Source organism: Eucyclogobius newberryi, unplaced genomic scaffold (genome assembly GCF_026437365.1).
Source record: "Eucyclogobius newberryi isolate DKJ021-1_F unplaced genomic scaffold, fEucNew1.0.hap1 SCAF_13, whole genome shotgun sequence".
Taxonomy (NCBI): domain Eukaryota; kingdom Metazoa; phylum Chordata; class Actinopteri; order Gobiiformes; family Gobiidae; genus Eucyclogobius; species Eucyclogobius newberryi.
In genome coordinates this window covers 19,975,405-19,988,603 of record NW_027315757.1, presented here as the reverse complement: position 1 = coordinate 19,988,603, position 13,199 = coordinate 19,975,405, and the positions used below count along the sequence as shown (strand labels likewise).

Sequence of the window (13,199 nt, the reverse complement as noted above, 5' to 3'; positions counted from 1 at the left end):
AGGGCCCCGCGGTGCTCCTGAACGCACACCGAGGAAACCACAAAACGATGTTCACTTTAAAGCGATGTGTGTGTGTGTGTTCCGTGCAGCTTTTGGATCCCCCGGAGTGTGGGAACGGCTTTGTGGAGCCGGGAGAAGAGTGCGACTGCGGATCTCAAGTGGTGAGCGCTGTGAATGTGGATTGGGGGCTTTTATGCATAAGCAGCAGATTTGGGGTGTTTTCCAATGTTTAGTGGGTAATGTTTTCATGCAAAAGTGGGAAAAAACGTTAACGTGTGAGAGTGTTGCACCCGTGTGTCCGGCTCGAAGGGCAAACTACAAACCTACTGGGCTAAATCTTCAGTTGTAGTCATCGAATGAGGGATTACACCGACATATCACTGAGCTATACACACTCTTTAAATGACTAGCTGTATTTCTGACTGACGTCTAATCATTATAAACGTGAACAAAGACTCTAAAGATAGTTTTTTGAGTCTGTTTGTTGAAACTTGGCGCTGCCGCTGCGTCGCTTCTGCTCTGCACATGCTCAGTTTGGCACAATCTGCAAAGCGACTGCAGGAAAGGTCCGGTCGCCCACCGGCTTTTGGGACAAGAAGTTGGACCTGGTCCTCAGACCTCAGAGTGTAGGAACAATGAGGTCTGAGATGTGGGCGGGGCCAATAACATTTTCAAATCCACTGGAGCCAGCGCAGGGAGCATAAAATAACTATAATGTGTTCTCTACGACGGCTGCCAGGTAAAAGATGACAGTTATTGTTATTTATGATGATGATTATTGTTGATGATGATTCTTATTATTTATGATGATGATTATTATTGATGATGATTCTTATTATTAATGATGATTATTATTATTATTAATGATGATGATTATTATTAATGATGATTATTATTATTATTATTAATGATGATGATTATTGATGATGATGATGGTTATTATTATTAATGATGATGATTATTATTAATGATGATTATTATTGATGATGATGATGATTATTATTATCAATGATGATTATTATTGATGATCATGATGATGATGATGATGATGATGGTTATTATTATTAATGATTATTATTAATGATGATGATTATTGATGATGATGATGATGATGATGATGGTTATTATTATTAATGCTGATTATTATTGATGATGATGATCATTATTATTATTATTGATGGTGATTAAAAATTAAATTTAATCATAATCATACATTTGATTTATACAGCACTTTTGTTGTTGTTATTGTTGTTGATTTAATGGCGGCTGGCAGTAAACCATAAAGTTGCATTCTTTAGACTTTATGTTTAACAGCGGTCCTTCCCCGTCGGTTTGTCCCCGTGCAGCACTTTTTAAGACACTTAAAGACGCTTCACAAAACATAACAGAAACAAAATCATTAAACTATTAAAGATGAATAAACGGTTCCTGTGTGTCTTTGCAGGAGTGTGCGCGCAACGGAGGCTCGTGCTGTAAAAAATGCACTCTTACCCACGATGCCATGTGCAGCAACGGACTCTGTTGCAGCGGCTGCAAGGTAAACAAACAAACAAACAAACAGCCCAACGTCACCACATCAATGTTTGGAAATGAATGAAAAAAGGATTCTTATTCCAAACCTACACGTTCTTTCATTGAAATGTGGTTATTTGTTGATTGACTCCAAAGAATGAGGATTTAATTGAAACATGTATAAAGATATAGCATAAACTTCAAGTCAAACAACAAAAGTAGAAATATTACTCTTGTATCTGCTGTTTAACATGTAGAAATCGCTCATAATACAACTTTGAGTGGGTAAGTGAGAATCAAAAAGCTTGAATTACACATTCAGTTCATCAATAATACGAGAAAACAGTCATCGTTTACATATTTTGTAAAGTGCGTCTAATATTTGACCCTTTCTTGCCAGTACGAGCTGAGAGGAGCCGTGTGTCGAGACGCCGTGAACGACTGCGACATCCCCGAAACGTGCACCGGAGACTCCAGCCAGGTAACGCCGCCGCTCGTCACAACGGGGCAAAAATGAGAGAGGCGGGGCTCACTCACTCGGCTTCTTTTCACAGTGTCCCCATAACGTGCACAAACTCGACGGCTACGTGTGCGACAGCAGTCAGGTAAGCGCGTCGCCGAGTTCGCCGGGAAAAGCCTCTCTCGAATCGCTCGTTTGACGCCGTCGTCGCTCTTCCTCAGGGACGGTGTTACGGCGGACGGTGCCGGACTCGAGACGGCCAGTGCAAAGGACTGTGGGGTTATAGTAAGTTCTTTCACTGTCACTCTAATCAATTCAACTTTGTGTCAAACAGAAACGCACGGATCACAGCAACAAACAGGAAGACGTGTTGCTTTTGTTGTGCATTTTCTCCTCCTTTGAGCGATTCTACGCAACTTCCATTAGACACGATACCGTATTTTTCAGAGTATAAGTCGACCAGCCAAAACATGCATAATAGAGAAGAAAAAAACATGTGTAAGTCAAATTTTTGGGCGAAATTTGATAAGACAGATGAGAGAACATGGTGAATAGGTGTACGTATGCTAACGCTAACACCTTCAGCTACATGAGGCACAGACAGAACTGTTGTAAGTGTCTGGTATGTTAACGTAACATATGAACAGTTATTCAGATAACTATAGCATAAAGAACATGCTAACAAGTTTACCAAAGCATCAGTTTTACCCCAAATCACTAAATCCATTGAATTCTTCTTCCTCTGTGTCACTTCTAAACAACTCCACAAACTCCGGAGGTAGAGGAAGTGCAGATTCTTCTTCTGCGTCGCTTAGAGCCTAGAGCGCCCTCTTGTGGTTGTCAGAGTGAAAATAACATAATATCACATAAATCGCTCTGGAGTATAAGTCGCACCCCGGACAAACTATGAAAAGTACGGTAGTTCGATAGAGACGGCAAATAGTGTTTTTTTTCACATGAACTTGTTTTATTTTTAGATTCTGCGGACAGGTTTTGTTACGAGAGGCTAAACGCAGAGGGGACAGAGAAAGGCAACTGTGGGACGAACCCCGACGGACAGGGCTGGCTCCAGTGCAACAAGCCGTGAGTTTAAAAGGACAAATCTACATCCACATACAACGCCTCTCTGTCTTACGTATTCTTCTGTTTGATTCATTGTGCACATTTTACTCATTATTTGTCTCCTCGAAGGGATGTTTTGTGTGGCTTTCTGTTCTGCGCCAACGTGACCACGAACCCGAAGTTTGGCGACCTGAGCGGCGAGTTGACCAGCTTCACCCTGTACCACCAGAACAAGTACTTGGACTGTCGGTGAGTCGAAAACAGACTAAACAATGATCACATGATATTTGTCTTGTGTAAATGTATTCGAGAGGTTGTATTCTGTAATCATTCTCTCAATATTAAAGTAAAATCCCGTTATCTTGCGTGTGTCCCGCTCAGAGGAGGACACGTGCTCCTGGAGGACGGCTCGGACCTGGGCTACGTGGAGGACGGCGCCCCCTGTGGGCCGAACATGATGTGTCTGGAGCGACGCTGCCTCCCGGTGGTCACCTTCAATCTCAGCACCTGCCCCGGCTCCAACTCAGGACGCATCTGCTCGGACCACGGGGTAAGACTGTCACTTTGTTCGGTTCGTTTGAAGGATAAGGGTTTGTTTTAAATACTTTATTCACAAAACTATCATGATTGTGACTGCAAAAAGTTGTATCTAGGGTGATTTTTTTTTTTGTAGCGACAAAGACAAGGGATTATTTCTATTGTACATTGAGACTTTTTAAATATATTATCATTATCACCAAATAAAGGTTAAAATGTGGTGTCTGAAGGCTTCTAGAGAGAGAATATTCAAGAATAAAGTGTTTATTGAAAGAAAATCAAGAATTGTTTTTCTTTTTTGACATTTGGATTGAATAATGTGGTTATTGTGATAAAAAGGTATTTTCACAATGCTGTATAGTCCTTTAACCCTGCGACGAGTTGGCCACTGTCCAGGGTGCACCCCGCCTAAGGCCCAAAGTCACTGGGATAGGCTCCAGTCACCCGCGACCCTGAAAGGGAACAAGCGGTAGAAAATGGATGGATGGATGTATAGTCCTTTTAAACAGTCACAATTATCAAAGTACGACTACACTAATACACAAATAGTCAATCAATCACTGCAGCCCTTGTATTGGTCCTTTTTTAGATTCTAAACATAAATATAAACCCTTGCTACAGACGTGTATATTATTTATCTGAATCAAATTGAGAGAAATTCTTTATGATTTGGAAAGTCTGGGTGACTTCATAGACGGACTAAAGCAGCTATAATACATTTTTATTGGTTTTATGAATACTGAACAGAAAGTGAAACAGGATTTCGTGTGATTTCGTGTGATTTCGTGTGATTTCTTGTGATTTCTTGTGATTTCTTGTGATTCCGTGTGATTTCTTGTGATTCCGTGTGATTTCTTGTGATTTCTTGTGATTTCGTGTGATTTCGTGTGACGGACGTAAAAGGAACCTCGTGACGTCTCATATTGCGGGACAAAAAAATCCTCAGCATTTCATTCCCCTCCGACTTTTTGTCATTTTCCTCTTTTTTCTTCTGTCCTTTCCCCGCGTCTCGCACTCAGACCTGCAGCAACGAGGTGAAGTGCATCTGCGACCGCGACTACACGGGGAAGGACTGCAGCGTGTTCGACCCCATCCCGGAGCCCACCGTCCCCACGGGCCCCGAGAAGAAAGGTCCATAAAAACACCCAAAAATAACGACTCTTTCTCTCTTTCTCTTTCTCTCTCACTCTCTTTTTGTGCCTCTCTCACACCTCGCTCATCGTCGCTGCCATCCCTGTAGCTTCTGTACATCCACACGGAGTTTAGATCGGAGCGGACACTGTTTCTTCTCCTTGAGTGCTTTTTTCATCATTTTATCATCGTGTTTGTGTGTTTTTTTTCTATCCGAGCCGTCGTGACTGTGACAGGATCAGCCATATCATTACGTTTGTGTTATTTACTTTCTTCGGAGCCGACTGAAACCTTGTATCAGCCGTTTAAGATGGCAAACGTCATAAAAGTACCGTATTTTTGGGACTATAAGTCGCACCAGCTGAAAAATGCATAATAGAGAAGAAAAAAAACATACATAAGTTGCACTGGAGTGTGAAATGCGGTTGCAAGTGTGAAAATAACAAATAATATCACATAAGTCGCTCCGGAGTATAAGTATATAAGTATAAATATAAGTATAAGTCGCACCCCGGCCAAAACTATGAAAAAGGGTGCAACTTATAGTCCGGAAAATACGGTACCTTGATCTGACGTCTGAAATGTCGGGGTTTGTACCGGTTTGTGGAACATTCCAGGCAAAGCAATAACCACGGAGACGGCGCGCCTTCAAGCAGAGCGGCGAAACGTGTCGCAGCGTCGGACAGGAACCTACGTTACTCGATTTATTCGTGTGTGTGTGTGTGTGTGTGTGTGTGTGTGTGTGTGTGTGTGTGTGTGTGTGTGTGTGTGTGTGCGTGCGTGCGTGCGTGCGTGCGTGCGCGCGTGTGCGTGTGTGCGCCAATAAACTGCGCTCTCAGTGTATAGTGTCTATTTGCCCCCCTATTATTTAATTAAATTGCTTTCCTGACTGTTAAAGTGCCCATGACAGGTTTTTACCATTTTGAAATGTTTACTTTATTTGGTGTAATTATACCTGTCATACATGTAAATTATAGTTTTACACCAATTGAGCAAGTTGAAAAATCTGTAGAAAATGACAGGAAGTGACACTCATTCCAGACAATGTTTATGCAGAATTTACACAAAGAAACAACTGTTTTGACCCTAAACTATATTTTTATTTGTCGAATAAAACAAACTGTGACATTAGATGAGTTTTTGCCCAGTGTTTGCTGGGTAATTTCCGAGTGTGATGTCATCAATTACAAACAGGAAGTGAAATTATAAACTGTATTATGTGATTTTATTTTATTGTTTTGTTCAATTCAAAGCATATTTATCTTAATTGCATTTTAGTTCAATGAGTCGTCCAACCTGTCATGGGCACTTTAAAATAATAACATTTTTACATTTTTTTATTTTTTTTATTTCCACACACAGCAAATTTCTTAACCCAGATTTATTCAGACAAAAGAAAATCAGACTTATCTTGTTTTGAGAAATTTCTACTGAATACGTACAATTATTACGCTTAATTCATGATGAGTAAAATCCACTGGCAGATGATTTCACTTATTTCAAGGACATTTTTGTAGATTTCTTTTCCCCGACACGGCTCACAATACGATAATGTCACATTTTGCGAAACATGCGAAATATCGCTATTTTTAAGAACCCAAAACAATTTTAACAACATTTTTCTTTGCTACACGGCGACCCGCACAAACTCCAAATGAAAATTATTAGTCATCAAAACAGTCAAAATGTCCCATATTTTGCGTTAACCATTTCCACTCCTTTAAACGAGCCGTGAAATTGTAGCGCGGTCGCAAAAAAAAAAAGTGAATTTTGACCAACAATGACTCTCGGCGATTTACCGATACAGCAGCCCGCGATATCGATACGGCGTCATCAAATTCGGTGTTGCGTTACATAGATATTTTGATATGTCGGCAAACCCGCGGTTCCAATACATATTCCGGTCCAGTTTGAGTATCCGGTACGAGAACTTCGGTCTTGACCGCGTCATGTGGATTTTAACCACATTTAGCGTTTATTGCTGCAAGATTTACAGAGTTGCCACGTCGACCAAAAGTCTCCGAACTCGCAAACTGTTCGTCCCGATGCGAATCCCCTCGTTTCCCCTTTTTACACGGTTTGCTGGCACTATATTCTCACAGATCCCGCCGCTTCGCTCTGTCCATCACTTTCTTTCTTTCTCTGTTTCCTCTTTGTGGTTGGCGTACAGTGTCGACGCGGTCCCGACGTGTGTTCTCGGTGGTGTTGTTGTTGTTGTTGTTGTTGTTGTTGTTGTCTCTCGCCCCTCCTCCCCTCCTTTACACCCCCGTTCCTCCCTTCCTTTGTGCAGGTCCCAGTGGCACCAATATCATAATAGGGTCCATCGCGGGTGCAATTCTCCTGGCAGCTATAGTCCTAGGGGGGACGGGCTGGGGATTTAAGTAAGCGCTCGGGCATGCCTCCACCTGTGTGTCTGCTTCTACTTTTGACACGGGACGCACCTCGCACCTCGCACCCCGCCCACTTTTTTCTGACACGGCTCGGGCTGCGTTTGGCCGTTCGAACTCCCCCATTTTGTCTTTTTTTTACTCGACTTCAGCTCGGATTCATCCCGCCTTCACTCCCCCTCACGGTCACAATAAAAGGGTCGAACTGATCCTGAAATCGGAATCTGAAAATGACCAAATTATTATAACGTCAATTCCGAGTTAGATTGGGCTGCTTGTGTGCGTGACGTCGAACATTTCACTGGTTTCAAGACTTTTCTGACTGCCGACGGAGCACGATTTCACTATTTCAAATCTAAAAAGCCACGTTTTCTTGCAACCAACAAACGATTTGGCTTGACATAAGAAAAGACACGGTAAAAACAAGTCAGAAACTCCTTCAAACAAGTAAAGTAATGCAAGGTCCGTCACGTAAAGATCAAAGTCAATTGAGATGAATGTCCTGGACTCGAGTCAGTTTATCGAATCTAGAAATGTGTTTTTGGCTTGACTTTTTCCAATGTCGCCGACTCTAAATGCATTGGAACACAAACGATAATTACTAGCACCCTGATATACATATTAAAGTACTTTAATGCCTTGGCGTTGGTGCTATTTTAGCCTGCCTTGTCCCACAATCCCCCCCTGCATGCTCGCTATAGTCACCCCTTATTCTCTGGCCTAAAAGGACGACCCGCCTCAACGAATTAAACGTACAACACACCAACTGAAGCTGTCGGGAGTCCTTTTGGGAGCAGGGGTAAGTGTGTGTGCGGCGCATGTGTGCATGAACTGTCCGTCAAACACTGAACTCCACGGGTTCCTGGTGGGTTCCTGGTGGGTTCCTGGTGGGTTCCTGCGCAGGCCCGGGTCTACAGGGGGCGCCAAAGGCCGCACCGCGACCTCATTTGAAAGTGTTTGGGCCCGAAACTGAAACCGAGTATGAACGACTGTCTGGAGAATGACAGCAGCGTGAAAGGAACACAAAACGCAGCTCACGTCGTGTCACGGTTTACGTCAAACTTGAAGCGTAAGAGCGAGTTCGAGCCGCGGACTCAGAGCTGCTCTCGAAACTGGTGATCCAAACGTTTGTAGTCTCGATCGAACTCAAAATGATAGTACTGAACGCAAAGAAGTAGTTCAACTGTTAAAAAGTAAGTAAGTAGAAGGACAAAACGTTGATTAAAGCGCAAAATCTTGTGTTTTTAACGTTAAAAATGAGACAAACTAAATCTGAAGGAGCGCTGCAAGGAACTTAAAGGTTCAAATCATTTAATATTGTCAGCGTTAAGCTTCTGTTACACTATATTTCTCATTTGGGAGTGAAATGGTACCGTCAGAAGAATACTCTGAGAAGTACACGTTACTCAAGTAAATGTAAACACTACTACCCACCTCTGCAAAGTATTAATCCAGTTAGATTTAAGGAGAGCCACCTGAGATCAGCTCAAGTCTGTGTGAAGCGCCCCCTGGTGGACAAGTGGCTCGCTCGTTGTAAATGCCAGAATACTAATACTTAACACATTGTGACAGATGCTGCGTTTTGTGTGATGCACTCTGTATTTTAGTCTCTTTTGGACGTTTTGCCCGGTGCACCTTTAAACTAAGTTGTGACAAATGTTTAACAATGGCTCTTTTCCATTTCCCGTTCTCCTTTGGATGCAGGAACATTCGAAGAGGAAGGTACGACGCCCTATGTGACTTTAATCAGACTGAAAACATGAAAACAATGAAATGTGTGTCCAAATGTCTATGTAACGTTATACAAAAGTAACGTTTCGCCTCGACTATTGACTGTATTTATATCGTAGGTCAAGTTCACGTCACAACATGGAAGAATAGTGTTTAAAATGTGCACTTTTCTACCTGGTTTAAGGTTAATATCTGTAAATACTGGGCCACAAAAACAGGCGCAAATGACGTTTTCACTGTAGCTTCAGAAAGTTGTGTCATTATTCACTCCCGAACACGTGATTGGTGAAGGATTACACGTGCAGATATGATAGTATATAATGACAGTATATCATGACTATCAACACAGCGCTATTTATGCGTGATAATATAGACGAAAACATGTGTGTGAAATGTGCTGAAGTTAATGCTCACGCGCAATAATATCGGCCAAAGCTAAATAACGGCCGATGATGCAGCCGATAAATGCATGTGGAATATGTGCAAATATCGGCCCGATATATTGGCAAAACCGATACATCATCTGTGATCAGGGACGTCACGATATCAAATCATAGTGTTGCAATTCTTGTGAGAAAAAACATCACAATTACTCACGATTACTATCGATTAAAACATCACGATTGAACAATTATTCACGATCATTGAGATTGTGATTAAACAACGGTGAAATCTTTAATTTTCTTTCATTCCCGCGGTCTAAAACGTTACTGATCCTCAGGTTTGTGAACGGCTTTAAGAAACTGAACGTTCTGAAAGACAAAATAAAGTCAAATTCGACAAAAACAGCCAGTTGAAAAAGTTATTCACACTTAGCTTGATTTTTCGGACGCTAGATAGAACTAAAAATAAGTTCTTTCGCTTCCAAAATCATCACAATTGTTTTTTTTTTGGTTCTCGCGATGACATTGTGACATAAATAATCACGATTATCGATTAACCGATTAACCCTGATGTCCCCGTTTATAAGTTTGGATATTGCGACCGAAAACCTCAGCTCTCCCGCCGCGTTAAACAGGTCCTCGCGCTTCGCCCGAAACTCTAGAACATGAACACGACCTCTTCACACGTCTTCTTCCTCTCTTTTCTCCCCCTTCAGGTCGGGTGGAGGATAATCACCTCGTCCCTCTCGCGTCGTGTCCGTTCCCGTCTTCCTCCCCTCACTGTGTCCAATCCACGTCTGGAGAAAAACAACAACAACAACAACAACAACAGGGGAACAACCGAGTCTTCCGTCCCAAACTCTCCTCCAGCTCCGCCTCCCCTGTCGCCCCGCCCGCCTGTCGTCACGCCCCTGTCCTCCCGCTCCTCCCCTCGGTCCCGTCCAAACCCGCCAGGATCACCGAGGCCGGCGTCTTCTCCATGGCAACGGGCCGAACGTGGCGCGAGCGCGGGCGGCGTCCCCCTCGCCCGGTGTCGCCGATGTCTTCCTCGGTCCCGCGGCTCTGTAGCGACGACGGCGCCGTTCCGTGGTCGGCGCCGACGCGAGGAGCTTCACGTCTTTTATCGGAGAGCGTCGTTTCATTCGCAGCGCTGACTTGAGTCGAGGACGGTTACCGAAAAAGAAGACAAAATGATGCTAACTACGATACGTGTCGATACAATACTACAAGTTCAAGCTTTATTTCTACACTAAGGACTGAGCTCCGTACTTCATGTGCCAATTTTAGATTAAAAAAAGCTATATTTTCAACTTAAAATAATAGAACTTTCTCTATGTTTCCATATGATCTTATACTAGCTCTGATAAATCTCAAGATAACTCTAAAACTGTTCAGGAAAGATCACGTTTTGTCCTGTTTATGTGATTTTTAGAGTATTTATACTTGCTCAAATTAATATCTAGTTTTGACACGTTTTAATCACGATTAGTATCTGGTTTTTGGTACTTTTGACATTATCTATTCGAAACACAAACTAAAGCAGACGGTCTCATTTTGTCACAAGCGTTCACAATTTACTGAATACAAAACAAAACGGCAGGTACCCCAGCTTGAAGGCACTTAAATCTACTATTCAGTATTTAAAATCGACAAAAATATCGAAAATGCTTTCGAAATGAAACGATTCTCTCGGAAAAATGAAGATTTCTCTTCGTCCTTTTCGCCAACAAATGGAGCGTTTGAAAAGGACGTATCGAGCGTCCGAAGCCCTAAACGCGCCCAGACTGACCGCGGACAGCAACGGGAAAGCGCAACGACTTTACACACCTTTTTTAAGACATGCACACGGATTCTTTAAGCGAAATGGACGACGGTTTAACTTAGAAACGTTAGATTATCCCTCTTTTTTCCCCCAAAGAAGAACAGAAATCAAGTGAAAAAAAAAGGCCAGATTCAACGTGATCGTCTCGCCCGTTGTCGCTCGTCATCTGAACTCGAAGCGTCTTGCCTGCCACACTCCGCGAGATTTCAGGTACGGAGGAAGAAAACGGACACTTCAAAACTTCAAAAACCCGACGACCGCAACTTAGTGTTTTTGTAGCCGCAGACGGAGCGACATTCGAGCGCCGCAGCGACACGTTTGAGCAACCGCGGGAAACGTCCTCCAAACGTCAGTAGTTCGATGCAAATGGGAACAGGAAATGCACAAAATGAAGTATTACAGGTCGTTTTTTTTATGTCTTACTGATGGGGAAAAACGTTGGAGCATCAGAAAAGTGACATAGTGCAGCTTTAATCTAAACTAAACTCACCAAAGTCAAGGTTCCAGCGCTGAAATGTGTCGAATAATCACATTTTTATCATCGTAATTGGACTACGCAGACTCTGAAACGCGTATGAACATGTTTTATAACAAAAACATTGGCATTATCAAATCAAAATGTTAAAACGGAGTAAACAAATCCCTATTTTCGACAATAATATAATTCATTTGTAAATATTTTCCATTTTCTGCCTTTTTTCCGTCGATATTGATCGAGAAACGTCTCAATGTGCGGTAGAACTAATCGTTTTTGACTTAAATAATCGTCAGTTGCCGCCGTAATGACAAAAATGAATGTCTCGATATTTTATCCCAATGAAGATATTGCGGCGATATTAAGCCTTTAAAGGCATTAGTTGAGGTTTAAAGTTCAGACCAACGCGAACCCCAGTTTACGATATCACTTTTGCCATTTTTTAGTTTTTATTCACTCTTTTTGCCGTCAAATTTTCTACATTTTCTAAGCAACGTTCACGATATTATCCAAAATTCAATGTATCGTTTTGTCCGACGTGCAAAACCTGCCCCTCTGTACTTTAGATCTCTACAAACTTCACAAATTGTCATAAAAATAGAAAAAAATAATAGATATTTGATGTGCGATTGAACCTCTAATTGCATCGAGCTACTGACATACTCGGTCTTTTCCGCATGTATTTTTAATTCATTTTTCTTCTGATTTGTTGTTTGTCGTGCGCCGCATTCCACGCGACGTCTGTGTCCGGTCACTTTATTAAGGCCAAATGTTTGTACTGGCTTTGTCCAAGTGTGTCACTGTCGAATGAACGTGCGAGAGAGAAACGAGTGTGAGGTTTTTAAAGAGACACGACGGGCGTTCTGTGTCCGAAGCATCAACGCCGAAGCAACCTTAGCTTTTTTTGTCTTTTAATCGTCATGTGACCTGATATTTCATAATACAAACTGGATTGATTAAAACCCAAACTAAATTCTAGCATCTAAAGTTTAAGTTTGAAGCTGCGCGACACGGATCGACTGGAAACTTGAGACACGGTGGTTCTTTGCACTCAGGTTTTTGCAATCAATTTGACCTTTTCTTCCCTTTTTATTCAATTTTTTTTTTCAATTGGTGAAATGTTGAGATGCGTTAATAGGAACCACTTAATATTCATCTTAATTAGCCTTAAGAAGGACATTATAACTGACATGCACACAATGGAAAAAACAATCACCGCACTCAACTTAAAAAATAGACAACAAAAAAATGAGGCTCTTTTTATTACTTTTTGTCATAATCTCGTTAATCCCTCTTTCCTTTGGATGCTAACCTCATTACCTGCTCATTTATTTTTTTGTTTTTCTTTATTTTTGTGTATTTTTATTTTTTTTCCTGAGTTCTTCATGGTCCTGCTCAGCCCTGCTTTTTTCTTATTTATTTTTCTCCCCTATTTTTTCTTTTCTTTTTTTCTTTTTTTTCTTTTAATTATTATTTAAAATTATCATTATTATTATTTTTAATATGACATATTTTTCTTTACGTAGGTTTGTTTGTTTTATGTATGTTTTTGTTGCTGTATGTTTATAAGAATAAATAGAAAAGAAAAATGGCCTTAAAAAGCATGAACAAAGACAGAATTCATTCAGTCTTATCAAACGTAGTAATTTCTTAATAAAAAAGGAGATTTATCTGGTCCTAAACTGAGCCTGTTTTAGTC

At 41.5% G+C, this 13,199-nt stretch overlaps 1 protein-coding gene across 1 annotated transcript in view; it reads left to right on the top strand.

Annotated features, from left to right (window-relative positions):
• LOC140358188 (disintegrin and metalloproteinase domain-containing protein 11-like) overlaps window positions 1-10,023 on the top strand; it is a 39,013-nt gene extending 28,990 nt beyond the window's left edge. The window contains exons 15-26 of the mRNA XM_072442876.1: window positions 90-161; window positions 1,445-1,537; window positions 1,913-1,993; window positions 2,067-2,117; window positions 2,194-2,257; window positions 2,950-3,055; window positions 3,164-3,283; window positions 3,416-3,584; window positions 4,591-4,702; window positions 6,993-7,083; window positions 8,794-8,811; window positions 9,920-10,023. Of these exons, the coding sequence (XP_072298977.1) occupies window positions 90-161; window positions 1,445-1,537; window positions 1,913-1,993; window positions 2,067-2,117; window positions 2,194-2,257; window positions 2,950-3,055; window positions 3,164-3,283; window positions 3,416-3,584; window positions 4,591-4,702; window positions 6,993-7,083; window positions 8,794-8,811; window positions 9,920-9,935 (993 nt within the window). The 3' untranslated portion in view covers window positions 9,936-10,023. The remainder of the gene's footprint in view (window positions 1-89; window positions 162-1,444; window positions 1,538-1,912; window positions 1,994-2,066; window positions 2,118-2,193; window positions 2,258-2,949; window positions 3,056-3,163; window positions 3,284-3,415; window positions 3,585-4,590; window positions 4,703-6,992; window positions 7,084-8,793; window positions 8,812-9,919) is intronic.
• The last annotated feature ends 3,176 nt before the right edge of the window (window positions 10,024-13,199 follow it).